This window comes from Lepisma saccharinum, chromosome 20, assembly GCF_977018435.1.
Source record: "Lepisma saccharinum chromosome 20, izLepSacc3.1, whole genome shotgun sequence".
NCBI lineage: Eukaryota > Metazoa > Arthropoda > Insecta > Zygentoma > Lepismatidae > Lepisma > Lepisma saccharinum.
Window position 1 is genome coordinate 21,265,349 of NC_139248.1, and position 27,181 is coordinate 21,292,529.

The following is a 27,181-nucleotide window of genomic DNA, read 5'->3' on the forward strand; positions in this document are numbered from 1 at the left end:
TATTGAAATGGAAATCATACGAAACTTGGACCGAATTTAAATTGAGCGAGATAAAAGGTTTCGGTCCTGTTAAGTCACCCATTAGAATTAATGGGTTCCTGCAATCTATTCTTAGCAATTCTTAATCAGAAGATACCACCAAAATACGAGTGTATAAAGTAATCATTTTCGCATTTTAGAAAACTTACGCTATTAAGTGGAAGACGTATCAAATGCTTCTGACCGAATGACTGGGCTGTGATAATAATGCACGTACAATCAACGACTGGATTTTTTATTTTCTTGGTGTATTAAAATGGGTCACATCTCCCCAAGAAGCTGAAATACTCGAACAATTCATTTCAGATTTTCTTTCAAAATTTCTCTTTTTGTTCGTCGTTAAATCAGGCGTGCTCGACACACCATTACCCAAGCACCTTTCGACAGTGTGTGAACTGCCGAAATGGGCCAAAACGTTGCCAGATACTTGTTGAAGCAGTGTTGTAGTATCTTGCCCATGTGAGCTACATGATGGCAGTTCAGGAAATTTTGGACCAACCACGTATGCTTGGAAAGTTATTATAGCTACTGCAGGAGGGGAGGAGGAATGCAATGAAAAGTTTAGGAGTTGCAAAGGGTAATAGAAATAAATGAGCTCAATATATGTCCGATAAACTTATCATGACTGGACAATTCATCGAGGGATCCGAACCAGTGTGCAATTTGCCTCCACTGGGAGATCGAACAAAGACCCGTTGATCACGATTCGGTCTGGTCCAATTCTACACTACCATGAAGGTCTGTGGGACACACAGGAAAATTATGGTGTATTGTTGAACTTGGGATTATGACAATTCCTTCCCTACGTAAGATAAAAGCAATACAGTAAACCCTCGTTAACACAAACTCGCTTGAGACGAACACTCGGTTAACATGAACAAAATGTTGGTCCCAGCAGGGATGTATTATATCTTATAGAAAGTTTTACCGGTTAACGCGAATTTTGGTTACCACGAATTACAAACTGTTTTTTAGTCCGTTGCGTCATTAGATCTCATTTAACACGAACTTACAAAGTTTTTCATAACTGTTTTCTGTTGTTCCTCTGTTGTTCTTCTGCTAGGTATGTAAGAAATCGCTCAACAATCTCTATCATCTTGTCAACGATCAACTTATACAGTATTGTAACCAACAGATTCAGATCAACAATGTGCTCAAATATGTTTTTCTATTCTTTAAAACATATCCAGTACGAGTAACATCAAGATTAAAACTTGGGTGCAATTGCTCGACAATCGCGATCACCGCGTCAACAATGAGCTTATATGTATTCAACCAACAAATTCAGTTGTGTGTTCAGATGTGTTTTTCTATTCTTTAATACGTAGCCAGTTGCGAGTAACATCAAGTGCCTTTGGACCAAGGCATTATTGCTCTTATGAAGAGGTCATATCGTATCTTGCGAAAGCGCAATATAAAGGAAATTTTCACCAGAAAATGACCTGTGAGTAATTTTTTTAAAAGTTAATTACTGTAGTACTGTACTAGTGTTTCTTATGATGACATACGTAATACGTATTTTAAATGGTTAATGTGTAGAAAGAACTGTATTGCAACAACAAAATTTGAGTCCCCGATTAGCACGATTTTTTTTAACACGAACATTTATTTCAATTGATCATCCTTCATGATATGTCAAGGTATGAATAAGATAAATAAAAGTATCACTTACCAATCGGTCTTGGTACTGAGAGGTCCCAACTTCCCCAGAACCCTGAAAAAAATCGAAAATATAGTAGAATGCAGCTTGCTTTCTATAGTCGTAGAAAGTGTAAAGAGATAACTGCCTAAGGATTGTAATTCCATTGCAGCAGACATGAAACAAGACGGTTGGTAGATATTTAGCTGTTGCCACATCGAATTACAACTGGATTTGCTCGGAGATTTAATGCACTCATGTCCTCTCTTTACACCCTTCTCTGCATGATACAGCGTTGCCATATCGTGTGCGAGAAATTAACGATTCTTGGCCCTCGCTTGCCTTCCCTTTGGAGGAAAGATTAACGCGTTGGCTAGGCAATGCTGCGTGGTGGGTGTTGCCACATCGCGTGGGGAGAACAGTGCGTCTTGACCTTCGCGTTTGCGATGTGTGGCAACAGTGTACCTCAGCTCAGCAGCCTAGCTTCGGGAGTCCTGGTATAGGTAGCTATTAGGAAAGGAGAAAGATGGCCTTATGTTGTGGTTGCTTGTGAACCAACAACATCTCATAAACTATTGAAACACTGATAGAATATGATGGACGAAGTACCTAAAAAAATTGCTACCTTAATATTCCGTTGCTCTTGTTCGTGAGTCAGCATCGACGTTATGATACTTGTCCATATGACTGCAACTATGGAGCTGTATATGGTGGTTGATTATCTGCACATATTATTAAAGACAGCGTGTAGAAATAGGGAACAAATTGACCCACAAGGTAGGTGAGCCAAAGGTGGGCAGAGTTAAGCTTCTAGGGCAATTTACGAATCTCCAATGAGATATAAATATTTGGCAGAAAAAGAGGATATTACGGAGGTATTTTCACTTTTGAACAAAGCGACTGCTTATAGTTATGGAATTAGGATATGTGTAAACTACAAACCAAAGTTAATTTTTTGTCCGAGAAAAACTTTTCATAAGACAGTTATATTACCACCCTCCAAGTGTTATATTACGAGTGTAGTATGTTGTACACTCTTAGAAACGAACGTATCATACAAAGTGCATGTAATTTCTGTATCACATGCTTAAACTAACACATGGTTGTCTAATATTAACTATTATTTATAATTGTATAATTATCATATTATTATAAAAATGACCATTTATATACCAGTATAACTTTCTTACCTTAAGAAAAAATAAGAACAGCCCTATAAAATTAACCTTCATTTTCCGAGTTGTTGCAGGGCAAGGTTGGGTGGAAACAGTTGAAGAATTATGTCATGATTCAAAATAAATGGAATGCAATAGGGCACTTAAAACAAGTCGTAACTATTCTGAACAAAAGGTTTCTGAGGTAATTTTGATTGTTCTTGGTTCACTTCCAAGCACATCAACTCCAAATTTGAGTTTTATACTATTCGCCATTTTTTAGTACCTGGCACTGCTCGGTATGAAACAATTTCTCTTTTGTAAGATGACATAAGTCGAATACGATAGCAATTATCCTTGTATTGTGAGTCTTAAGTATAGTGAGTCTGCGAAAAAAATCAGAATTGCATTCAGGGCTATTGAATGTAGTTTCAAAATTCATGTTAAGATTTCCAAGTCCTCATTGCTAGCATTAAACCTGTTCCTTGTAAGGATCTATGATTCGATTCCATTGAGTGATTTATTTTAATGAGTGATGATATGATGAAATTGATGCAGGGAGACACAAGGGACCCATGCCCAGATCGAGATTCGAACCAGGGACCTCTGGCGTCGTAGCGTGCTGTGCAATACTTTACAGAGGTCGTCTAGGTTTCGATTCCAAACAAAGCACATGTCTGGGTGGGTGTAAGGGGTGGCCTTCTTAAGACATCCAAAATTCAACCCGACCAACGAGGTTCTGGCGCCTGGACCCAAGACCAGGATATTTCTCTGTGGAGATGTCTTGTCCTGTGTTTGACCTTCTGTATGCACCTTCAGAACTTCAGCTTTTAATAGGCAAAAATATATTTTAGTCCTAAGAAACAGTAGAATACTGCACGGGGCACTTTCTCTCGCTCGCATCTCCCACCATCGAGAGTTTACAATAGGCTATCATTTTCATTTGACAATAATCATCTGTAAAATACGCGTCCTGACAGTTTCTGCCCACAATCATCTGTTTCGTTTTCATGTATCACTCTATTGGTAAGATAGTCTAAACTACATTTTAACATGGAGATGTAAGTTCATTTAAGTTTGATCTCGCTGCGTTTTGCACTTCATGATACATAAATACATACACCACCACAAATAAATGACGGTTATACGTGTAGTACTGGGCTTGGAGCGTATGCTGCTCGTTTTGCCTGTTCGAGCGTTATTCTCTAAAGCGAAGAAGCTCTCAATTCCGTACGCTATCTAGCGTCATCCGTGCGAACTATTTGGCGCCCGAGCGAAATCCTCTTCCTTCAGCACTCTACAGTACAGTTCTCGTTCCTTTTATGTAATGAATGAATTTATTAGGATTTTAACAGACTTAATTTAATTTCTTGTCAGGGGGGCTATCCTCAATTTTGTTTTCGTTAAGGGTCTCATCCCCGTATAGTGTGAAGGACGAAAATAGTCTTTGTGCTGAAATGGTCATAATATACATAATCAATCAATCAATCGAAATACATGTCAGTGCTCAAACCTTCAAGAATAAAGATAGACATATTTTACTCATCTGGATACTTATTTGAAAATAACTCTGAGAATGTGCTAAATTTTTAATTTTATGGAATTTTTGTTTGCTTTCTTTCACTTAACCTTGTGATTGTGTATATCGTATCTGAAAGATTCTATTATGATTTCCCTTATGGGTCTTTCCACGCCATTTCAACGAGGTCATGACACCCACCAACTCCAATTTCGATGAAATTTGGTACACACCTTTCCTTTATGGTTGAAAGAAACCCCCTAAAATTTTTTCACTATCTCAAACGGTTTTCATTTTACAGGACTTTCAAATGTCCTTAAATCAATGTTGTCTGTCTCTCTTGAGACCCTCGACACAAGATACCCTTGCTTACATTTTATTTCTTTACTCCTTAACCAATCATCAGATCTCTGAAATTTTACACAAAGTTCAATGAAATAATGAGGATTTCAGAAAAAAATACATAAGCACTCAAAAAATTTTACAAATTCCTATAAAAAGACTAATAATAGATTTGTAACCTAATTTTTGTGGTGGGAAAACTACGTTGCGAAAATCTGAATTTTCATCATGTGGGTATGATGGAACCAAAAACGTTTGATGTTAAAAATCATTGCAAAAACATGCTCTTTCTCTACAAAAAATAAAGTTGTTTTTTTTATTCCTTCTAACGAAAATTTTACGTTTTTTGGAAATTGCCTAAAATTTCAGGGTCAATCCGTACCAAATGGTCCAACACTGGTCGCTCGACCATTTTTAATTTTTTTAATTTGTTTGTCGTTGTAACACCTGTACAAGGGTAATTCAAAACAGGCATTATTTTTCTAAAACTAGACTTCGTTTGAAAATGGCGGCCATTTTTGTTTCATGACTTGCAACATTTTTGGCCTATGCAGACAGTTGCAATAATTATGATAATTCAGCTAAGAAAAAATATAGAAATCTGGGGTAAAAAACATTGTTTTCAGTACATTTCAAGCTAGATTTTATGTTCCGTATCTTTTTTCACAATATCTAATGCAAATGGCTGAAATTTAGGGTCAAAACTGAGTGATCTTCAATTTTGAAGGGAAGTCTAGAGTTATAAAAATAATGCCTGTTTTGAACTACCCTTGTACAGGTGTTATAACGACAAACAAATGAAAAATTTTAAAAATGCTCAAGCGACCAGTGCTGGACCATTTGGTACGGATTGACCCTGAAATTTTAGGCAATTTCCAAAAAAACGTAAAATTGTCGTTAGAAAGAATAATAAAACCAAAAAAAAATATTTTTTGTAGAGAAAGAGCATGTCTTTGCAATGATTTTCAACATCAAACGTTTTTGGTTCCATCATACCCACATGATGAAAATTCAGATTTTCGTAACGTAGTTTTCCCACCATAAAAATTAGGCTACGAATCTATTATTAGTCTTTTTATAGGAATTTGTAAAATTTTTTGAGTGCTTATGTATTTTTTCTGAAATCCTCATTATTTCATTGAACTTTGTGTAAAATTTCAGAGATCTGATGATTGGTTAAGGAGTAAAGAAATAAAATGTAAGCAAGGGTATCTTGTGTCAAGGGTCTCAAGAGAGACAGACAATACTGATTTGAGGATATTTGAAAGTGCTGTAAAATGAAAACCGTTTGAGATAGAGTGAAAAAATTTTAGGGTGTTTCTTTCAACCATAAAGGAAAGGTGTGTACCAAATTTCATTGAAATCGGAGTTGATGGGTGTCAAAATCTTAGTTTTTTGTGTTTGTTTGATGTGGAATGACCCTTATTCTACAAGCTTTTTTGAACTTCTGTTGTCATGTTGGGGGTTATCTGTGTGTGGTACGTTGCTGACTCTATCGGGCTACATAATTCTGACTATTTATAGGATTGGGAGGCTGTGTACAAATAGGCTTACTTGAGTCGGTTTTAGCGCCAAATTAAACGCTCGAGGTGTGATATATTATTAATAAGAGCCTCTTAGCTTTGTGTCCAGAAAAGAGTTGTTTGAATCTTTTTATCACCCTGTAGGCTACCTGACTTGTTCTGTTTTGCTAAGACATTTTGGTTTGAACTTTACATAGCTTCAAGTAAGGTATGTCTTTCACGTTCTGCTATTAGAGATTACCGATAAAAAAGAATAAGATTTCGCACTATACTTAGCCATGTAAGTTATATGTATGCATTGATTAGAAGATCGTCAAATGCTTTGTGATACTATCTTTGTATAGTTCTTTGTAGCTAATGAGTGGTGATTTATTCATTCTTCGTTTTGGACTTTTAACCACTGTGTTATTTCTAAAAAAAATGGTTGTATACTTGTATACTTGATGCACCCTCTTAGTCCACATTAATGTTTTTTTGATGAAAAATATAATATTAATTATGAGGTTAAATCTTAAAGTTATAACATTGTAACTGATTACATCAACTTCAGTGCTCTTGAAAATGTAGGAAACGACATGTTACATTTCCGCAACAACCGTTTAAATTATAAAAATTATATTCTCCATTTTCACCCTTTTGGCATATATTTTTGCTATCTCTTCCTGAAGTGACTTATGATATCGTGATATACATCTCCACAAAATAACACATTCATAAATCGTATCTTTTTTGTACATGAAAAACTACTACATAATTATTTTTGTTTCGAAATTCCACTGACAAAATTAATTGTTTAACATTTTTTTAGCTCTGGTTCATGGCGTCAGATTTTGATCTTTGGTTTAAGTTAAAGCTCGGATCATAATCTTTCTTTTCTATAAGATAATATTTTTCACTAAAGGAGAATTTTTTTAATAAAACGCAATAGTAGCAAAGATTATTATGACAAAAAATTCAATCAATTCAAAATTTTCAAAAACTATTTAAAGAGTCGAAATCAAACAAATACAAGACGAAATGAAAGGTTTTAAATGATTCAGTGCCGGTCGCCATTCTTGGACTTTATAATGAGATGTCTATCACATAATTTCATGTTTTCTATAGCCCATCGCAAATTTCATCTGGTTCCCTTATTTTATACCAAAATGTCATTTTTTGGCGTCAGGCAGAAGGGTAATAACTACAAGGGGACACACTCAGGCACTAGCGTACGCTGGATTTTTTCGAGAGGGGCTGTCTTCTTGGAGGAGCAGAATACACAATAAATATACTTCGTCATTACCATTTTTAATCTTCGTTTTGAAATTAGCTCAAAGACAAGAAATGGTATTTTTTTTACGGAGATTTGCATTTACCATTTTTGCTTTCCTAGAATTCCTTACTTCTTTTATTTGAAAATTTGTATTTTCTCACGATTTCTGAGGGGACTGTTGTCCCATCACCTTCCTCCTGCGTACGCCAGTGCACTCAGAGGATTCAATTAAATTTCAAGAATCATAAAATTTAAACACATGTTTAATAACACTTGAAAAATTACATTTGCATTCAGTAATCTTTATTTTAAACCTTAACAGTTACATTGTGATCCAAATCTCATACTATAGACAGTCCACAGTTAAAAGTTGAACATGATCTAATGACTTTCGATTTTTGAAGTTCTAACTCCACAAATATGGATAAAGAAATCAGAAACGCAGTTTCTACGAGTAATATTGAACATGGAATCAACGAATTCATATTAGAACCATTTTTATCCTTGATGTGTGTCTACAAATATATTTTGGGGAAAAATTGTAAAATTTCATCAAAATAAAAGTTTATATTTTAATTGTTAAGCTTCTTCGAATCAAATAAATTTCTTTTCAAAAAGTTGTAAAACTTCATCCAAATTAAAAATATTATTTAATGCATTTAGCTTCTTTGAAACGAGAAACATATTTTGGAAGAAGTTATAAAACTTCATCGTAGTGAAAGTTATTTTTCTAAAATATTTATCTGTTTCTTCCAAACAAGATATATGTTTAAGAAAGAGCTGCAAAACTTCACCAAAATGATTTTTGTTAGAAGAAAGAATCTAAAAAATAGTTAGCTGCTTCCATACAAGAAATATATTTTTTGGAAAATATATAAAGCTTCATCAGAGTAAAATTATTTTTTTTAATTGAAGTGTTTATTTTTAGATCTGTAGCTACTTCGAAGAGAAAGATATTTCTTGTGTTTCTTGAAGTGGGTTTATATTTTAGAGAACTTTGATTCTATCATACATCCAATGTTCACCAAGGATACATAAGGAGCATCTAATGTAGGAAATTTAAATATTCTCTGCTATCTTTCTTCGTGCATTTGGCAACGCTGTAATAGGCCATTCTTAACTGTGAACGGTGTATAGTGGATCAGTTTGACACATCCTGGGGGCACAAGGCCGCTTGTTAGGGAAAAGCGTATGGATCGCTGTACCTCTCCTGGATAGTAAGAGGAGGTGGGGTGGAGGCTTGCTTTCTGAGACTGTTGCTGTTCGGCTGCATCAAAGTGGCCGCCATTTCAGGGGTGATGGACGGTATGGGCTCAGGCTGGGCCTCCACCCCGTCTTCTGGAACCTCGTAGGTGGCCCTGGTTATGGCCGGTTCGACCCATTCATGCTGCCTCAATGCTACGTCCTGGAACTCGTACTCCGTGGCGAATAACTTCTGCGCGATCACAAAGGTGCCGCGAAACCAGCCCGTGATGTTGGACCTGGAACGAATGAACGCAACGCTAGTGTATGAAGCCCCTTAGCAAAATACAGTATACTGAAAATTGGCAACACTGTACATCTTTGGTATGGACCATATTAGTGGTGACGTCAGCAGTAGACAACTGATCACGATTGAGTCCAAACAAAGTTGTCACGTGGTTTTGGTCTATTCTATAGCATTGTATTTTTCAACACAAGGGGTAGATTTAAAGATTTTGACAGCAGTTAAGAAAACAAAATTGTGATGTTTATAATAGTACACCCATGTAAGATAAGATTTCGGGGAAAACGTCGGAGTATGACACATACCTTACAGAGCAAAAGGTAGAGAATAACTGGAATAAGGAAATCTTATATTTTTAAAGAAAATCCAGCTATTCCAGTGTATGTGTGTCTTGTCGTTGGCAGAGACAAATTCACTAACTCTCGTGTAGCAAATTTCAAGAGATTGTACGTACAACAGACAGCCCCCGACGCGAAAGAGCATTGGTCAGTGGGTTAAGATGTTTCAAGGGGCAGGAATTGTTTTAAAGTGTACGACCAGTTGCAGACCTCTGCACGAATGACATATCTAAACATGTTGCAACCAACAGAGCGAATGTGGAGGTCTACAGACAATGTTATATAAAACTTCCACAGTACGTATGTATTGTAGAAATATAATTTCTTGATTCTTTCCTGTAGTTTTATTGCTATTACAATCCGAAATTGCATACTTCATTTGTGGACATCCGGTATTATACAGCATACATAATTCAAAGCTAACATCGCTTATAATATTAACTAACTAATTCTGTATCCTTCATAAACTCAAAGGTTTATGGCTTGCAGCAACACAAGCCTTCCGTCTGTCCCTATCCTGAGCAAGATCTATCCACTCTATTCCTTTCTTATCGATTTCCTTTAGGTCCATTTGAACGTTATCCCTCCATCTTCGTCTTGGCCGTCCCACTGGTCTCTTACCATCAGATTTTCCAACAAGAATCCTGTAAACTCTTCTTTCCTCTCCCATTCGTGCCACATGACCTGCTCACCTAAGTCATGTCTTAATTATTCTAATAATATCAGGAGTTCTACATTATATAACCTTCTCCACTCACCTGTCTCCTCATCCCTTTTAGGTCCAAATATTTTTCTACGGATTTTATTTTCAGCTGTATCTCTTAACCTACGTTCCTCTTTTAATGTAAGGGACCAAGTTTCGCATCCATATAATTTGTATATTTTACTTTTAGTTTTTGAAAAGAAAAGCAACACACATTTCCTGAATTAAGCCTGCTTTTTATTTATTCTTTAATATAATTTTCATTTGTTAGTATTACTCCTAAGTACTTGAATTTGAAAACTTATTCAAACGAGTTGTCAATAATTAAATTTTGATTATTACCTAACACTTGGTTTTCGGCCTTAAGAATATGCTTTACTAACTTCCAATATCTGTGTAGCTGCTTTTAAAAATATTTTAGCATTATTTTTAATTGTATTTATATTATTATGATATTAATATATTAAAATATTTAGAAGCACCTACTTGAGGTGGTTTCCATCCTTGATGAAATCAGAGTTCTCCATGTCGTGCACTGGCCACCCCCAGCAGCGAGAGCCCTGGTACGGATCATTGAAGCAAATGAGGACGAAACCCTTGATCACCACTTCTGCCCAGAACGGCGCAAGCGCCTCTCGCGAGAATATTGAGAAGTTCAGCTGTCAGAGATAGAATATTTCAATACAATAAAGTTTTGGTCTTCAATTGCATTGTCGCAAGAACCAGACACACGTGCCCTTAAAATGACAAAATCCAAGCAAATTATTACAAACGCTCAATTTGTGGACATTTCTCATAAAAATTTACCTTTACACATTCTAAAATTGTTTTCTTGACTGTATGAATTCGGTTACGATAGACTGTTTCATTTATACTCCAATGACTTCTGTAGATTATTTTCTGTTATGAAAAAGAATTCTTTCTAACAGGCGCCTACATGTGCAATCAACTAATGGAAGCAAAGTAAAAATGTTATTTCGATGTAGATTTTACGGTGGTGGCACATAGTGGTTCAGATCCCACTTTAAACTGTAGGTCCAGTCCCGATTAGCCTTAGATTTTCTCTTTTTCTTGCATACTCTCCATAGCATACGTCTACCTCGTTCCAAATCTCATCTGAGTACCAATGAATACCACGGATAAGAATTAACTCTACTAACTTTATATGTAAAGATAATGGACGATAAAATGAACTTACCTTAATGGATGATTGCGGAGGGACGGAGATGACGAAGAATCCAGAGATGTTCTTGGCGTTGGTTGCCTGGAAGCTGTTGGACTTCGTGGTGCTGAAGTTAGCGATGATGTTGACGTGTGGACTCACCTCGCAGGGGACTCTGCCCACCAGCCGGATCTCCTTCCCGAGCTCAATCCCGTTCTCCACCACCCATGAGAACGTCTCCTCCACGTCGTCTATCTGCAAGATTTTATCGTTGTTGTTCATTTGATGGACTAAAGAGAACTGCCTGAATTCAAGAATAATGTATGTTCGTTACAGTATCTTCTAGGAGTAAAGATTACTTATACGTTATACCGTGATTGGCCTTAATTGTAAAGTTCGTTTCGAGCCTTTACCCTGTCTGTAGATTTTCTCGTTCCACCGTTGGCCTGTTTGTAGATTTTCTCGTGCCACCGTTGTCCTGCATGTAGATTTTCTCGTTCCACCGTTGGCCTGTTGTAGATTTTCTCGTTCCACCGTTGTCCTGCTTGTAGATTTTCTCGTTCCACCGTTGGCCTGCTTAAATATTTTCTCGTTCCACCGTTTGCCTGCATGTAGATTTTCTCGTTCCACCGTTTGCCTGCTTGTAGATTTTCTCGTTCCACCGTTGGCCTGTTGTAGATTTTCTCGTTCCACCTTTGGCATGCTTGTAGATTTTCTCGTTCCACCGTTGGCATGCTTGTAGATTTTCTCGTGCCACCGTTGTCCTGCATGAAGATTTTCTCGTTCCACCGTTGGCCTGTTGTAGATTTTCTCGTTCCACCTTTGGCATGCTTGTAGATTTTCTCGTTCAACCTTTTGTCTGCTTGTAGATTTTCTCGTGCCACCGTTGTCCTACTTGTGGATTTTCTCGTTCCACCGTTGGCCTGCTTGTAGATTTTGTCGTTCCACCGTTGGCCTGTTGTAGATTTTCTCGTTCCACCTTTGGCATGCTTGTAGATTTTCTCGTTCCACCGTTGGCATGCTTGTAGATTTTCTCGTGCCACCGTTGTCCTGCATGTAGATTTTCTCGTTCCACCGTTGGCCTGTTGTAGATTTTCTCGTTCCACCTTCGGCATGCTTGTAGATTTTCTCGTTCAACCTTTTGTCTGCTTGTAGATTTTCTCGTGCCACCGTTGTCCTGCTTGTGGATTTTCTCGTTCCACCGTTGGCCTGCTTGTAGATTTTCTCGTTCCACCGTTGGCCTGCTTGTAGATTTTCTCGTTCCACCGTTGTCCTGCATGTAGATTTTCTCGTTCCACCGTTGGCCTGCTTGTATATTTTCTCGTTCCACCGTTTGCCTGCTTGTATATTTTCTCGTTCCACCGTTTGCCTGCTTGTAGATTTTCTCGTTCAACCGTTTGCCTGCTTGTAGATTTTCTCGTTCAACCGTTGGCCTCCTTGTATATTTTCTCGTTCCACCGTTGGCATGCTTGTAGATTTTCTCGTTCCACCGTTGTCCTGCATGTAGATTTTCTCCTTCCACCGTTTGCCTGCTTGTAGATTTTCTCGTTTCACCGATGGCCTGCTTGTAGATTTTTTCGTTCCACCGTTTGCCTGCTTGTAGATTTTCTCGTTCCACCGTTGACCTGCTTGTAGATTTTCTCGGTCCACCGTTGGCCTGCTTGTAGATTTTGTCCTTCCACCTTTGGCATGCTTGTAGATTTTCTCGTTCCACCGTTGGCCTGCTTGTAGATTTTCTCGTTCCACCGTTGGCCTGCTTGTAGATTTTCTCGATCCATCATTTTGGCCTGCTTGTAGATTTTCTTGTTCCACCGTTGGCCTGCTTGTAGATTTTCTCGTTCCACCGTTGGCCTGCTTGTAGATTTTCTCGTTCCACCGTTAGCCTGCTTGTAGATTTTCTTGTTCCACCGTTGGCCTGCTTGTAGATTTTCTTGTTCCACCGTTGGCCTGCTTGTAGATTTTCTCGTTCCACCGTTAGCCTGCTTGTAGATTTTCTCGTTCCACCATTGGCCTGCTTGTAGATTTTCTTGTTCCACCGTTGGCCTGCTTGTAGATTTTCTCGTTCCACCGTTGGCCTGCTTGTATATTTTCTCGTTCCATCGTTGGCCTGCTTGTAGATTTTCTCGTTCCACCGTTGGCCTGCTTGTAGATTTACTCGATCCACCGTTGGTCTGCTTGTAGATTTTCTCGTTCCACCGTTGGTCTGCTTGTAGATTTTCTCGTTCCACCTTTGGCGTGCTTGTAGATTTTCTTGTTCCACCGTTGGCCTGCTTGTAGATTTTCTCGTTCCATCATTTTGGCCTGACTGATAGTTGAGTTTCGTTCCACCATTTGCCTTGTCTATAGATTATCCCATTCCAGGGTTTGGACCTGCCTGTTGATTTTCCCGTTTGGCAGGAAGACGGGTGGGGTAAAATTGTATAAGGAAGGCAACAAGAGTAATTCAAGTGTTTTGTAAGTTTAATATTTAAACTTCGTTGATACTGTAGGAAGATTGATACTGGTGAATCTTACAATTGAAGGAGGTTTATATTTATGTAATGCGTCACAGCCGCTCTAACTTAACAAGAACATAAACTTTATTTTATATATACAGACCACAGACACACACATATATACAGGGTATCTCAAAAGTAATAGCGCAAACTGACGCAGGTGAAAGTACACGATAATATAAGCAAAAAAGTATCAGTAAACATGGGTCTGCAAAAGATCCGTTTTTGAGATAATCGAGAATGTTTGATTACAAGCCGCCACTGACTTCATAGTTTGTAAAGGTCGTCCTAGTTGGTAAAATGCTAATAATGTGTGCGAATATGTGGGTACAAGCCGTCAGTGATTGTATTTTGTAAACACCGAGTGCTTTACTCCTTGCGTGGTCCGAGGTTTGCTCTTTGTTTACAAAACAAAGATTTCCGAGAGGTGGCGTTGTAATCAAACAGGATGGATACAATCAGTAGACAGTCTAATCGTACTGTGGGAGTCACTTTTCTTACTGTATTATTAGCATTTTACCAACTAGGACGACGTTTACAAACTATGAAGTCAGTGGCGGCTTGTAATCACACATTCGCGGTTATCTCGAAAACGGCTCTTTTGCAGACCCATGTTTACCGAGACTTTTTTGCTTCTATTATCGTGTACTTTCACCTGTGTCGGTTTGCGCTATTTCTTTTGAGACACCCTGTATGTGTGTGTGTGTGTGTGTGTGTGTGTGTGTGTGTATATGAGGGCGGGGTGTGTGCGTGTATGTATGAGTCGATGCATAAACTGCCTCAAAATTAACGTTTTAAAGTATGAAAATTATGATCCTAAAATCTGAAAACTCGCCGTTTCTGTGAAGCTGATTGTTATGTTGTCCTCATCGGGGTTGTGGTACCACCTTGTCTTGCTCCAGGCGTGGTAAGGATGGTCCAGCGTTTTCTGAAGGTAGTTCATCCGGTAGAAAGGTTCTGTGTCAATCTGGAAGCTGGAATATGGAAAGGATTGTTCTGCTGAATGAAATCTAACCTAACAGTAGCACAAAGAGCAACCGAGAGAATTGAAACACTATTATTTTCATTCTGTGAAGCAAACCACATGATGTTGTTCTTACAGATCAATATTTCAACCAAAATAAATTCCATATGTCCTTGATAATATGATTTATATACGAGTAAGAGATTCAAGCTTGATAGCAATAGTATTTCATATGAAGTACAATGGTTAAAGGAGATACGCTAAATATGGACATCGCCAGGAATTCATGCAGGATGACACAAAATTGAACAGTGTTACTATAGCAATTTAACACAATTATTATTATAAACTGATGATAAATTTAATTGTGTTGTCAATTTATTGCGGAGGAACTTCCACCTGGGCCACTACATAAATTAAAATTCCACGCAATTGTTTTTCATTACTTTTACATTCCATACAGATAATAAACTGAAGTGCATAATTATACTGTTCTACACACATTTTGTTACAGAAATGAAAGTACCCATTCTTTACTAATTTGAGAATGCTGAACACGGAAATGACATTAAAAAAGTTCGATTGGCTCTCGTTTTGGCGTAACAGAAGGGGTGGGGGGAGAGGGGACACATTCAAGCGACGCAGCTCAACTCGAGTGCGTGTTTATAAATGAATGGTGCGGTTTCAAAAATTAATAATAATTTTATTTATTACCTTACACGGGTAAAACTTACACCGTAAGCAGCGGCAACTGTACAAGTTTCTCAGCAGTTTGCTTCTCATGCTTACTGCGAGGCCGCGGGTCTGCTGCGCCAGTTTCAGGAAAAGGTTTTCTGTGTGCTCAGTTTTGAGGTGTCCAGATCTGTGGTTACAGTGCAGCGTGAGTTTCGTACACGGTTTAGGAAAGACCCACCACACAAGAATAACATAAGTAGGTGGTACCCACAGTTCGTGGAAACTGGATGGTTGTGTAAAGGCAAGAGTTCTAGTGGACCTCGCGTGTCTGATGAAAACGTTTGAAAGGGTGCGCGAGGCGTTTCAGTGAAGTCCCCGCAAGTCACTTGGTAGAGCAAGCAGGGAATTGGACATGACAAAGAATACGGTGTGGAAGGTGTTGCGTAAGCGGCTATGTTTTTAACCGTACAAGGTGCGATTAGTGCAGGCCCTTACACCGGCAGACAAAGTGAAAAGGCGTGACTTTTGTGAAGAGATGCACTTGAAAATGGAGGAAGATGGTTTTGTAGAATGACTCATCTTCTGCGATGAAGCCACTTTACATGTGAGTGGCAAGGTGAACAAACGCAATGTCCGTACCTGGGGGAACCGAGCAACCACATGCACAGATAGAGCACCAGCGTGACTCTCCAAAAGTCAACGTTTTCTGTGCGGTGACCCGTGAGAAAGTACAAGGCCCATTTTTCTTCCAACAAGAAACTGTGACCGGTGACTCATTTCTAGACATGAACACCAATTATGATGATTACATTCTGCAACTTGACGGTGCTCCCCCCCCCCCCCCCCAATTTTCACAGGAATGTACGAGATCGTTTTCTTCACCAGCGCTGGATTGGACGTGCTGCAAAAGAAGACTACCAACTTCTACCCTGGCCACCCCGTTCACCGGAATTAACACCATGCGATTTGTTTCTTTGGGGGTTTGTTAAAGACAGACTTTACGTACCGCCATTGCCCGTGTCCCTCGAGGAACTTTGTGATCGGGTAACGCATGCACTGCAGACCATTACAGAGGACATGCTACACCGAGTATGGGAAGAATTTGATTACCGTGTGGGTGTGTGTTGTGTGACCAAGGGAGCACACATTGAAGGATTTTGATTAATGCATAAGAAAGTTGGACAGTTGCCGCTGCTTACGGTGTAAGTTTTGCCCGTGTAAGGTAATAAATAGATGTATTATTCATTTTTGAAACGGCACCATTCATTTATAAACACGCTGTATATGGCAACACTGCTGGCGGTCTGGCACGTCGCATTCCAATATATCTGCCATCCTTTGCTGTTTCAGATCCCCTCAACATTGGCCAGTTTGCATTCAGTTGTGCAGTCTCTCCAGAGTATTGTTAGATTTCGTATATGCAGTATATACAGCGACGTGGCAACACTGGTGACTGTTTGGTAACGGAGCATCCCAACAACAGCACTCCAGCCCAACAAGTCATGTATTCAGGGAAGTATTTCACCACCTTTGGCTGCTAGCGAACCCAACAAGATAACTAACTAACTCACTCTCTAGCCTTCTTAAACCCGTAGGTTTATGGCTGCAGCAACACAAGCCTTCCATCTGTCCCTATCCTGGGCAAGATCCATCGAATCTTTTCCATCCTTACCGATTTCCTTTAGGTTCATCTCAGCGTTACCCCCCCCCCCCCCATCTTCGTCTTGCCTTTACAGGTCTCTTACCATCTGGTTTCCCAATAATAAGAATCCTGTAAACCACAAGAAGATAACACATGCCGAATGAAATGACCTAATCAAGGACTTAGAACTTCCCAAAAATAAAGCCAAATTGTTGGTCATCTGAGAGGCAAATTCTATATACTTAATCCTAAGTATAGGACTATCTTTGTATGCAATTCGTAAGTAATGGATGGCAATACGTGAGAAATATTTAGGCTATCATGAAAAAATAACCATGTCGTTCCTAAAGTGGGCCCCTTGTGTTGTGTGTAGCAAGCACAGAATGCGTTTTCGCCCACTATCTAATCAAGGAATTCTGGTACATGTTCCAAGAGAATAGATAGGACGAGAACAGGAGAGAAACTAAGATTGGTTGGTTGATTTGGTGTTTTAAGTCCACTTTATGCACAGTAAGGCTAATCGGGACTGGACCTACAGTTTAAAGTGGAATCCGAACCACTATGTGCCTCTACCGGGTATAGAACCCGGGATCCCTTCATTACAAGGCGACGACGCTACCACTGCGCCATCTGGGAGGCCCTAAGAGAGAAACTAAGAACGTGGAATCAAGATAAGATAAAGATTCTATACGAAAGAGAACGTATGACCAATAAAGGATTGGGCATACATCCCCAAATAATATAGGTCTTTTCAGTTCTTACGGCGGGCGCTCTAGAAGCTGGTAAGGGAAGTGGGGAGCGGGAAAGCGGGAAAGCGACCAATCCAGCGCGATAAGAAATGCAAAAACCTGTAGAACGAGGTTCGCGTAGTACTTATTTCCGTCACGTCGTATATCTCGGCGCCACCGCTGTTGTCTGGTTGGTCTGCGGCGAATTCCCCGCTCCCCACTCACCTTGCCAGCTTCTAGAGCGCCCGCCGTAAGAACTGAAAAGACCTATAACAAAACGCCACACCACTCCACTCAAGTGCAAGGCTCATTGCTACCATGGCCAAAATGACATGGGAAGCCATTTTGTTTACTAGTGATAGTAGCGTAAATTAAGATTAATGCCCATAAACCATATGAAACAGCCCAAATTCAAGTAAAAGCTGCAATTCATGGCTAAATAAGTTATTATCAACATGCCAAAGCCATCTTTCATGCATGAGCACCATGTGCTATAATTTACTTATTTGTGTAGGTGCAGAATAACCCCCTTATCTTGAAAATACCATCCATTTAACTCAGCATAAATGTGCATATAAAAAACAAAAATCGGTATACATTCGAGAGCTGAAAAAGCCTCCAACCTAGTCTGACACCTGGTGGCCAGACTTGGAACTACTTGATCCAAGCTACAGGTGACCTCAGTCAGCCAATGGGAAGCATCCCAGGCTATGACGTCATGAGGAAAGGTAGCAAATTCCTTTATTACATCTCTTTGCTTTATTATGTGTAAGGTCCAGCGATGCCAACCCTAGCATAATGGTGCTAAACCTAGCATAATTTAACCGTCATTGGCACCTAGCACCCCTGTATTTGACATAACAGCCAAATCTAGCATAATCAACATCCAGCTCTGAGTCTGAGCGGTGGAAGTTTAATTCAAAGGAAAGAACTCTGAAGAAGAGAGAGAGAGAGAGAGAAAAGAGGTACCTCCACATCTCTATTTCAGGAGTGGACATGTTTCCAACAAAATACGAGTAGATAAATCGGTCCAGATCCCCCACTCACCAATGTCTTTCATCTCTTCCGCATCTTTCTGTCGTAAAATCGTAGAAGAGGGTGAAGGTGGATGAGGCCCACCTTCAGGTTTGTCCTTTCTCAGCACCGACGCAAGGAGTCAGCCATTTGTGGTGCCTTACTTTCCAGAGGAATATTTATGGCAGGAAATCTTAGAAAGTTGGATTCGCAAATAAAGCTAATGTACCGCCTTTCCTTGTTGGCGAATTTTGTGTTTCAAGTCGAATGTTAGCAAATCAACTTGCCTTCTGCTGGTGTTCGGTTCGGTCCGCATCTTGCCATTTCGGAAACCGTTCTGTGCCGTTGCCCGTTGCAAAAAAGCGTGTAGCTAATATTGTTTGTGTGTGTGTGATTTTAATTTTTCATGTGTATTTTTTTAGCATGAGTTTAAGTGTATCTGTGTTTCTTTTTTACTGATTCTTTTTATTTGTGTTTGTAAATATATTTGGAAGAATTTCTAAACATGAAACACTCTTTGGTGCGCATCCCTGTACAAAGTATCACTTGCCTGGAAACGAAACAATTTTGAACGAGTGTAAACAAGTCAAGATTTCATGTACAGTTCAAGACTTCATGTGCAGTGAGAGTGGCAATTTTTTTATTTGTTCATTAATAATAATAATAAAAAAAATAAATGTTCTAGCACCATTGAGTACCGTTTTGGCATAATTTCACTGTTCAAGCAGCACTTTTCGCAGCTGAGAGGTTGGCAACGCTGGTGAGGTCAGCCCTCACGCTTCTCTTCTGTTGACCAGCGAAGTGTGCGTAGAGTAGACTGGGAGTTGCATTTTTAGGTACCTTTGCATTTTTGTGGTTACTGAAGGCAAGTAGGTAAACGAACTGATCAAGTCAAGTTCAAACCTAAAAGTACAGCTCCCGAAACCCATCGCAAACGGTGATCTTGAATAAAGCTTGTAATACTGTCTGTTTAACATTTCAGAAAACGTTTTATTTTATTCCACAGCTTTTCATGTTTTGTATTTCAGCTTATATCACTATAATTTATGCTGTTGCTGCTTTTAATTGTACTAAATATAAGGGGGCCCACATTAGGAACGGTTTTTTTTTTTTCAATCTTCAAAATTGCATCTCTTCGAAAAAATATGACTTTCACAATGAAGCCATTGTTTTCTAACTATGGAAGAAAACTTACTAAATAGGTACATAATATACTGTTTCAGGCTTTAGTACCGTCTATTTTGGCTTCATGGTGTCCTTGATATGCCCCCAAAACAAAATGGGGGAGCACATTTGGTACACTTCCTCTACATATTATTTTATATTTTGTTATTAACTTTAGAATCTCTTTCAACAAAAATCTTTAAAAGCTGATCGAAATTTATTATAACTCAACAGGTACATACGTAAATACAGTATCCATAAATATAGTGAATACAGTTATATACATTTTTCTGTAATATGTTTGTGCTTGCTACTTTCAGTACACCATTTCATAAACAGATTATGTGATTAATGTTAGTATGTTAATAGTTGCTTTACTGAGGTCCCTTAGGTTCATAGAAAAATTGTGAATGGTCTTATTCTTCATTAGGAATTTATTGTAACTCGTACACATTCTCCATAATGGAAATTTCATTTCAATTTTCGATCTAGCCTAGTTCATCCATGTGTCTAGTTTTTTTGTAGACGGGATTCAAAAATTACTCTGGGACAGTCAATTCTCAGCAGCTACTTCATGATTTAACAACTTAAGTTTATGATTAAAGTGCACATTGTGTGAGCTGTAACATAGAAATCTTATTTGTGGAATCTTGAAAGTCTATAAAACAATTTGCTATTCTAATTTAGTAATTTGCATATGAAGTTCTAATCATGGTTCCTGCATCTAGCGTATTTCTTATCTTTGTTATACTGGTCGCATATCCAGCTGGTGTATGGAAGACAGCGAATCAGCGATCAGGTGAATTTTCTTCGGCTGCCATCAGTGATGTGCCGTAGACTATAAGATTACGTCTACATGCGTTGTCTACACGTAATCTACGCGTAGATTACATTGGTTTGTAGTTTACATAGACTACGTAGACAATCAATCTAAAGTGCATTAAAATTAATTTTGAAGGGTTTCATGAAAGGAAAGTAACATTTTCAACTATAGGCTATTGGTTCATAACGAAATCAAAAGAACCCTAGGTACAACAAAATTTCTCTACTCTTCTATTATCAACTATGGATGAAGATAAATAGTATGCAAAAAACAACAATAGATGGCAGTCGTGAGCCAAGAGTGGTCTTTTTTCAATAAAGCACTAGAATATTTCCTATATTAGGTTTCTTCCTAGGTGAGAATTGTTCGAATTTGGAAGAAAGAGTATGAAAAGTTATCCTTACATATCAGCAACTGATACGCAGTATAATTTTTCTTTTAATTCCACGGCGCCCTTTGCTAAGTTATCACCTTTCGCCATGTTGTTTACATAGATTACGTAATCTACGTGTATAAAATAGTCTACGTGTAGAATGTAGACTATCGTTGTTTACGCGTAGATGCACATCACTGGCTGCGATCGGACTTTTTCGAGTCACAAGGCACCGAACGCTCTTGGCGATACGAAACATGTGAGCGTCGGATACACCACATGTTGCCGAACGTATTCTAAAGCGAAGGAGTTCGATATAGTCAGGACCAGAAATCAACAAGTTTCCGGAACGACCACCCACAGAGATCGGTATGCAACTGGTAGAAACAGAAGTATGATCGGCAACGTTGCTTCTGGATAGCAATGTTACTCCTACAGCTTTTACTTGGCAACTGAGTTTGTTGCCATCAAGCCACACACCCCCGAAGACGATTGGGGGAGAGAAAGAACCAGAAATAGCAATGAAGCGCAGCCTCCAACCGGAAAAGCGACTGGCATACTTTGTTTGTACATTAATCAACTGAACTTTATTTCTGTTTGCTTTCTCCTAATTTCAATTGAGGCTGTTAATTTCCACGGGAGTCGACACCCATAAGTAAACCGAAACCTTTGAAAGAGTACTTACGCCTTGGTGCTCTCTTTAGGGTGGTGGCCGTAAGCATCAAAGGACTCCACTTCCCCGTGTGTGATGGAGGGTAACTCCTGATCCACAAAGTTCTCGATCACGTCTTCGAACTGTCTCACTTTGTAGTTCATCACTGCAATTCAAAGTTATACATGTAATATAACAGTGTGGGGGATTCTTCATTATGGTTATTTTCGTATAAATGTATATCTTACTATTAAAGGGCTTCCACCCAAGAATATGAGAAGGTCATTTATATTATTGACAGGGTGTCTACCGGAATTTATGCTTTCTGGGAATGTCAAGGAAATACTGTGTTTCTGGAGAAATTAACATTTTCATAGCAGTGCACTAAAAGTAGGTTTTTGAAAAATGACAAGAAATGTATTTTTAATTTGTTGTGGACAAACTATTCTTCACATTAATACACTGAATATTACTGGTAGTTACATTAGAAACTTCATGCTAAATAATCTAGGAAAATGGGTCATGTTTTGAACTATTTTCAAGTAGGAAACTTAGTACAGCAAGTGGCTATTGGCAATTACGATTGTCTTGTTGCAAGTTTAGGGCTGTGTTTTGTTATGTTAAGTTGAAACATATATTACAAAATTTCACTATGATTTTGTATTATTTATGCTATAATTGTTACGATTTTTTACATAAAAAGTATTCTTTGTGTAGTATTAGTCAGGAGGTGATCCTTTTAGCTCATATCTCATGCCCCTATCCAACAGCCAATTTCTGTTCAGTTTTCCTTCTTGTTATTACTTCTAACTTGGTTCTTGGTTAAGTTGGATGCTAAGTGTGCTGTTTACCTAAAATGTAGTGACCTTCTTACACATACGTGTATAGGCATGACTTGCCCTAATTGCGAGGGGATGCTGAAAAGTTTGTAGGCCAACCAAGTTCCCAATAAGGGTGCCCTGTTTCTCCATGACAATGCCCCTGCCAATCGAGCAGCAGCAACACAGCAGAAATTACGAGACCTGGACTTTCAGTGTCTCTATCTGGCTCCATCGGACTACTTTCTGTTCCTTCAGCTCAAGAAAAACACCTGAAGGGACGCCATTTTGACTCAGTCAGGAGGTGATTACTGCCACAGAGCATTGGTGCGAGGAGCAAACTTCAGAATTTCTTAAAGTGGTTTGCAAAAGTTGGAGCACCGGGCCAGACAGTACATTGAGCTTCGAGGGGAGTATGTTGCGTAACTATGAAGTTTCATTATTCCAAATGCATTCCTTCTACGTCGGGCTACAAACTTTTCAGCATCTCCTCATACTAGGTCTGAAGAATTTTGGTTCTTTGTCTGGAAAACGTGGAAAAGTCAGAGAATTTTATTTTTACGAAATTGTAGACACCCTGTATTAACCCTTTCAAATATCAGTGTTCATCTTGAATTTGTAATAGTTTGTTGACTATAATGTATGTATCGATTAGTTACGCGTCTCGATTAACGGTCGAGTAGTCATGTACGTATGTTATCTGTCGCTACGTTTTTCTTCTTGTATTGGCAGTGTGCCCATCTATTTCCGTTGCCAATCAACTACAGTAAAAAATACCACGGCCGTTTGAAAGTTTTAAAAGCTATTAAAAGTTACCCTAATTAATATAATTTTAATAATTTAGTTGTTGAAAATAGCGTTATGTAACTGTAATTTATAATCATTATCAGTTCTTATGCATGATAAACTATTGAAATTCAAATAAAAACGGTTGCGCCCAGTTTTCGTAAATTAACAGGAAGAGAGTTATATTTTCACGATGGAATATTGTAAATGTTATAGTAAGTTCTCTCTCTCCATTTCTCCATATCTACAATGGGAAAATGACTCTCGTTTCTCTACATACTTTACAACGAATTGGTCTATGTCTAACAGTTTAACTTAATTTCAAATTGTTTTGTGTTTTCTGTAAATTCTGTTGCTAAACCATTATAAAAAGTTTCTAGCAAATATATTTAATGTTACATAAATATTCAATGTTGGTGACGCAGAAAAACTGCTTAAACATTTGATATATTCTACAGTTAAATGAAATGCAACTTTACAATTACTTATGAGACAGTGTAGCTACTAACATGCAAGTTAGTGGAAGTTTACAATCAAGGAAACTTTTAAAAACTTACCTATTTCTCGTAGCTTTTTCTGTGAAGAAATATGAAAAGGAAATTTAAAAGTACTTACTCATCCTAGTGATATTTTTTTTTAGATTTACCACTAAATTGTTTGTTTATAAGTGAAAATATATTTGGTCAGAAATTAGTAGTATGATTTGCACTATTTGTTTTTTTTTTACAAACGACTGTGCTTATTATTTTCATTAACTAGATACATTCTTTCTAGTTGTGGAAGTATACTTCACTGCATTCTCAGGTGATCTGGATTCTGGATCCACAGCCAGTATAATTCTCTGTGAAGCTTCTGTTGTGCCCTGTCCATGAGAGTTCGAGATTGCCCCACCACCATTCATTTTCATCGTCGCGATTAACAAAAAGTGAGACTAGGCGAAGTTAAAGAAAACAAAAATGCAATATGTTGTATTTCGATCCTAAATAATATTTTAGTATCATCGGGTTCTTACATTCTTGAAAAATCTTTCGTTATATTTTGCTTGTAAGAATATTACAAATTCCACACTAAGCAAAGAGAAGAGTAGCCTTGGTTTGCAAACAATGTTTACAACAAACTTTCACGACATGTAGAAAACAAGATGGACAATTTGCCTTAGTAATGCTCATATAAAACACAGGTCTTTTCCGCTACTAGTAATCTCTTCGCAGAATGATATTACGTCACCTCCATCCAATACCCTTTCACCATCCCTGAGTGACGCACCTGCTACTTAACCATCTTTGCTATTTAGCTACTTCTGAACTATTTATTGTATGCTGGGCATAAACAGCCACATGTAAAGTTGTAAGTTCAATAAAACTTTATTGAGTTGAACATTTTATTTTACTGATAGAGGAGAAGGTCTAAATATGGGCAAAGGTTTAAATATGGGTTTTGGAGTTATTAGCGCTCCCGGGTGATGCAGCCTGGCAGAGGCTACGGGAACTGGTTATCTGTCAAGGACAAAGGTTGCGGCGCCAATTTGCAAGATAAAGTGCTGATTACTTTCGGCCTTGGACGCTGTTATAGAATTGCGACCTTCGAAAACTTTTTGCAGGTATGTTTTAACTCGCCGTTTCCTGAATTGTCATCTGCTCTGTACAGGTTATGATATTAGCGGTACATATACAAATGTGGTCTTTTATAATGCCATAATTTTTTGTGAAATATGTACTACAGAGAGCGAAAATGAATTGAAGAAGAATAATAGCGTGATGGTCTAAATATGGGCTATGACATGAGGTACTAGGCTGAGATCACATTTTCAACAAATATTTGGATGTTTTTCTTAATTTCGATTTTTCCCATTCCGCGTGATTTTCAAAACAACAGATTATTCATAAATATGAATTTTATAATGTTTTAGAGATAAATGACTGTTTTTTAAATTTTAATTGCTTTTTGTGATATTGCCACTAGTAGCTCATATTTAGACCACAATTTTGAAATACATCATTTGACCATTTTTTGGAAATTGTTTTTTTTTCCTTAAAAAATGGAGACCTTCTATATTATAGCATGCTATAAGATTTAAGTATATATTTCATTGATATATATTTTAAAGGCAGGTGCTTCATATATTAATTTTTTCCTCCGAAAATGACCAAATAAAAAGGGGGCCCATATTTAGACCTTTTTCTCCAATGTATGTTTAAAATATAGTACAATTCTGTAACGCTAATTTGTTATACATACTGCGTCATCATCTTCATCGTTAAGAAATGTCAGTTCTTCATCCCCTGAAGAGAACTAGAGAAGAGAAAAATTGGCATTTTAGGTTACCTATATCTCTGTAATTTATTTACGAATTACATAAACACGAAATACACTCATTGACAAAACATAAATGAAGCACAAAGAAGAAGTGATGGAAATGAAGTGTAACTGCACAGGTTATGGGACTGTATTGCAATGATTACAAAATCATATCAAACGGACAACAGAGTGACCCCATGTCAGTAGGTTGTGGCACCCTCTCGGGTCTTGATACATGCGCCGATTCGATTTGGAATTGAGTCGTAGAGGCTTTGTATCCTCTCCCGAGGCAAGTCGGCCCACAGCCGTTCCAACTGGCCCTCGATATCCTGCAAATCGGCACTGGGTCGGAGTTGACGTCCGCACTGATCCCTTACATGTTCTATCGAGGACAGATCAGGGGATCTTGCTTGCCACGGAAGTCGTGTGCGGACGAGCGTTCTCGTGTTGAAAAACTGTACCAGAATGCTGTCTCAAGAGGGGTAACACATGAGGATACAGGATGTCCGTGACGTAGGACTGTACCGTCAGAATCCCCAGAACCAGAGGGGATCTGAAGTCATACACAATGGCTCCCCACACCAGATGGCAGGGGGCCTGTGTGTCTCACCACAACATTGTCTCTCCCCTCGGCGCCGCCATCCTCGCACGCGGTGGTCATCCGTGGTAATGCAGAACTGAGATTCATCGCTGAACACGATGCAACGCCACTCGTCACTGTCCTCAGCAGTCCACGCCTCCCGGTTACGGCAACACTCCAAACGCAGCCGCTTGTATTCTTATGTTAAGTCAGCCTCCACATGGGATGGTGGACTCGTAGTCCGGCTGCTGCCAGTTTACGACCAATGGTGTGGGATGACACAGGGTGCTGTAGAGAGCACTGTACGTGTGTCCGGATATCAGACGCAGATGTGATGGGGTTGGAAAATGCTTGGCGCACAATACTGCGATCCTCCCTTGGTGTGGCCTGTCTTGGTCGACCCGAACCTTCACACGTCTGTAGGTGCCCTCATCTGTCCATTGGTGCCAACATCTGGCCATTGTTGCATCTGAATGCCCGAGATGCCTGGCAATTACACACGATTCTACCAATCGGCCTCATGCTGACTCCCAATACAGCCCCTTTCGAACTCCGTCAAGTACTGGTAACGCTGTCTGATGCGTCTACGAGGCATTCTCTGTGCTGGTCACATTATCTCACGATGTTGACTGACTGACTGACGCTCCACACACGCCTGACGAACGCTATCAGGCCTGAACGCCGTGGCACAACTAATGGACTCTGGTGGCCGTTCTAGACGTTACAAATCATTGCAACTCTAATCATTTATATACATATAGAAGATACACACGTGTACGAAATGACGTTCAAATTTCACCTTTCCTTCTGGGTGCTTAACTTTTTTTTTGTCAATGAGTGTATATAATTGGGCAGGATATTGGTGTTACCAAGCTACCGACTATATTGTCATACACAGACACTAAATTTTACTAACGTATATTCAAAGTTCCTTCTGTTTTCAGACTATTTTGAGCTATCTTTGCTAAATGAGTACGAATGATCGGGCAGTATGGAAATTTCCATTCGCAGT

At 38.8% G+C, this 27,181-nt stretch overlaps 2 protein-coding genes across 2 annotated transcripts in view; both read right to left on the bottom strand.

Moving 5' to 3' along the window:
• Positions 1-2,973, bottom strand: part of LOC146003544 (uncharacterized) — a 65,682-nt gene extending 62,709 nt beyond the window's left edge. The window contains exons 1-2 of the mRNA XM_083141838.1: positions 2,869-2,973; positions 1,712-1,753 (exon numbers count right to left, since the gene is read on the bottom strand). Coding sequence (XP_082997964.1) covers positions 1,712-1,753; positions 2,869-2,910 — 84 coding nt within the window. The 5' untranslated portion in view covers positions 2,911-2,973. The remainder of the gene's footprint in view (positions 1-1,711; positions 1,754-2,868) is intronic.
• Positions 2,974-7,713: 4,740 nt separating this feature from the next.
• LOC146003546 (uncharacterized) overlaps positions 7,714-27,181 on the bottom strand; it is a 295,640-nt gene continuing 276,172 nt past the window's right edge. Inside the window, exons 5-11 of the mRNA XM_083141840.1 lie at positions 25,530-25,583; positions 23,849-23,867; positions 21,721-21,853; positions 14,488-14,626; positions 11,194-11,412; positions 10,482-10,654; positions 7,714-8,949 (exon numbers count right to left, since the gene is read on the bottom strand). Coding sequence (XP_082997966.1) covers positions 8,646-8,949; positions 10,482-10,654; positions 11,194-11,412; positions 14,488-14,626; positions 21,721-21,853; positions 23,849-23,867; positions 25,530-25,583 — 1,041 coding nt within the window. The 3' untranslated portion in view covers positions 7,714-8,645. The remainder of the gene's footprint in view (positions 8,950-10,481; positions 10,655-11,193; positions 11,413-14,487; positions 14,627-21,720; positions 21,854-23,848; positions 23,868-25,529; positions 25,584-27,181) is intronic.